At 40.3% G+C, this 2,133-nt stretch overlaps 1 protein-coding gene across 1 annotated transcript; it reads left to right on the top strand.

The window, feature by feature from the left end:
- The first annotated feature begins 520 nt into the window (after positions 1–520).
- On the top strand, positions 521–1,238 carry LOC123184333 (uncharacterized). The gene has a single exon (XM_044596478.1). It carries the CDS (start codon positions 573–575, stop codon positions 858–860), a length of 288 nt encoding a protein of 95 aa, XP_044452413.1. The 5' UTR covers positions 521–572; the 3' UTR covers positions 861–1,238.
- The last annotated feature ends 895 nt before the right edge of the window (positions 1,239–2,133 follow it).

Genomic DNA, 2,133 nt, shown 5'->3' with positions numbered 1-2,133 from the left:
AATATAACAATATTGATTTGATATTGTCAATGTTGGTATTTTTTTCTATAAGGTTGGTCCAAATAGAGATACTTTAACTTCACACAAAACTTATATGCAAATTAAAAAGGACAGGAGGGAGTATAACAGAAATGGTGTGGAAAAACGTGTGTATATATAATCCATTAAGTGTATTAGCAGGACGTGGTGGCCTGGACACTGGATAAGAAGTGAACATCTAATTAGTTGATTAATTAAATACCATTTGAATAGGCAGAGTAAGGTAACGTCCAAATTGGGAAGATAAAAAAAAGTATCCACTAATTGCATGTGAACACCTACTCATGGCTCAAGCTCATGCACATCCACATCGGTACGTGCATGTGCGTGGCCGGGAATGAACGAAGGCACTCGCATTTTCCCCTCCTTTTGTGCAACGGGAGGCTAACTAGATTAGAGAAAAGGCGGGGCATGCATGCATTCATTGGCTCCCTATAAATACCAAAGGCCTGGAGCAACATGCGTCAACAGCCCACAGCTTCACAAGCCAATACACACACCAATAGTCTCCTTTCCAGAGCTAGCTAGCATCAATGGCTTCTGGTGCTCAGAAGAAGATGGTTGCCGCCGGCATGATGCTGGCCATCCTGTTCATCGCTGCAGCTAATGCAGAACCAGCGCCTGCAGAAACTTGCATCGACAAGACCGAAAAAGTTGGTCTTGTCACTGACTGCATCTGCTCCAAGAACTGTGCTTGTGCAGGAAAGTGCATCTTAGAAGGCGGCGATGGTGGCGAAATCCAAAAGTGCTTTGTCGAATGCGTGCTGAAAAACGACTGCAACTGCAATGCTAAGCACCACAGTGCCGCAGCCCCTCAGTAAGGAGACTCCCGATTGCAGCTGCTTCAGCCATGCTATGAGGTCTGCGTCCACAAGTCCACAGTCAACATTTGAGTAAATTTGTCATCGTGACTAATAATGTTTTATACTAAATAAACCTCTTATACGTACGTTCTTGGCATGCGCTTATTGCTTGGAGCGTACGTATGTTGAGAATTGGTTTCCCGGTCACAGCTCATATATATATGCTGCCAGTCACGTGTACGATGACTGCCACATGTATTGCTGGAAAATGAATATGTATGTGTATTTGTCTGTTTCGTCATTTGTGTCATTGTAAAAATAAGTTCTATGCTGGCGCATGACAACAAGTGTATTTGGCTACTATAATATTATTAATGATATGATGTCTTGTTTAAACTGACGTCACTGCAGCTTCTATATATTGGTTCTTGATCTATCCTCTGGTGTACTAGTGCACCAACTTATCCATATTAGAGGCTGTATTGTGAGGTGGGTGGTGAGTTGTGCACCGCTTCAAAGATTCTCTTGTTTCCTAGCTCTACTTTGCAGAATGTTCAGGATTATGAATATTTATGGCGGCAACTTCTGAAAAATATCATAACGATGGTTGCATTTAATGGTGGTTCGATTCCTTGGAACGACTAGTGAGTCACGTCCCCTCTTGTTTTGTAGTCATGACTGAGGATATATATTCAAGGGAACAACAAATACAAAGGCTGAGGAAAGATATGCAATGGATCATGTAATGACTAGATAGTGAATCACGCCCCCTAGTGAATCACACCCCCTCTTGTTGTGTAGTCATATGATTGACAATATCTATATACAACGGAACAAAAAAATACAAAGGCTGAGGAAACATATGCAATGGACCTTGTAATGAAGATAGTAGCAACCATTTTTCGATAGAGAAAATGAGCCATATATCAACTATATTTATTGTTTGTGTTCTTTGCGAAAAGTTTGGCGTTGAACTCGGTACCAGCCAAGGCTCCTAAGTGCAAGAAACCTACTTTCATTATTTCTAGTTTCATAAAATAACTAACAAAAACAAAACAAAAAACCATCCACATATTTTAGTACGTTCGGACATTATCTATTATACTATTAATAATCTTATTTGCTTATTAAGATCCTGGGAAGATATCAAGGATGACTTGAAAGAGCCATTTGATGCCTTCTAGGAAAGTTAGACATTGAAAGTCTTACCCATGGGATCATATCTTGGATTCCAAAAATACATGATACTGAAAAAAAATTGTTAGCAAAGACCCATCGCGTGACTCCATTC

The sequence above is a fragment of the Triticum aestivum genome, chromosome 2A, assembly GCF_018294505.1.
Source record: "Triticum aestivum cultivar Chinese Spring chromosome 2A, IWGSC CS RefSeq v2.1, whole genome shotgun sequence".
Classification (NCBI taxonomy): domain Eukaryota; kingdom Viridiplantae; phylum Streptophyta; class Magnoliopsida; order Poales; family Poaceae; genus Triticum; species Triticum aestivum.
This window is presented reverse-complemented; position numbering and strand designations above follow the sequence as displayed.

What these genes read in the sequence shown, in the direction of transcription:
- LOC123184333 (XM_044596478.1), top strand. Translation starts at nt 573, where the DNA reads ATGGCTTCTGGTGCTCAGAAGAAGATGGTTGCCGCCGGCATGATGCTG.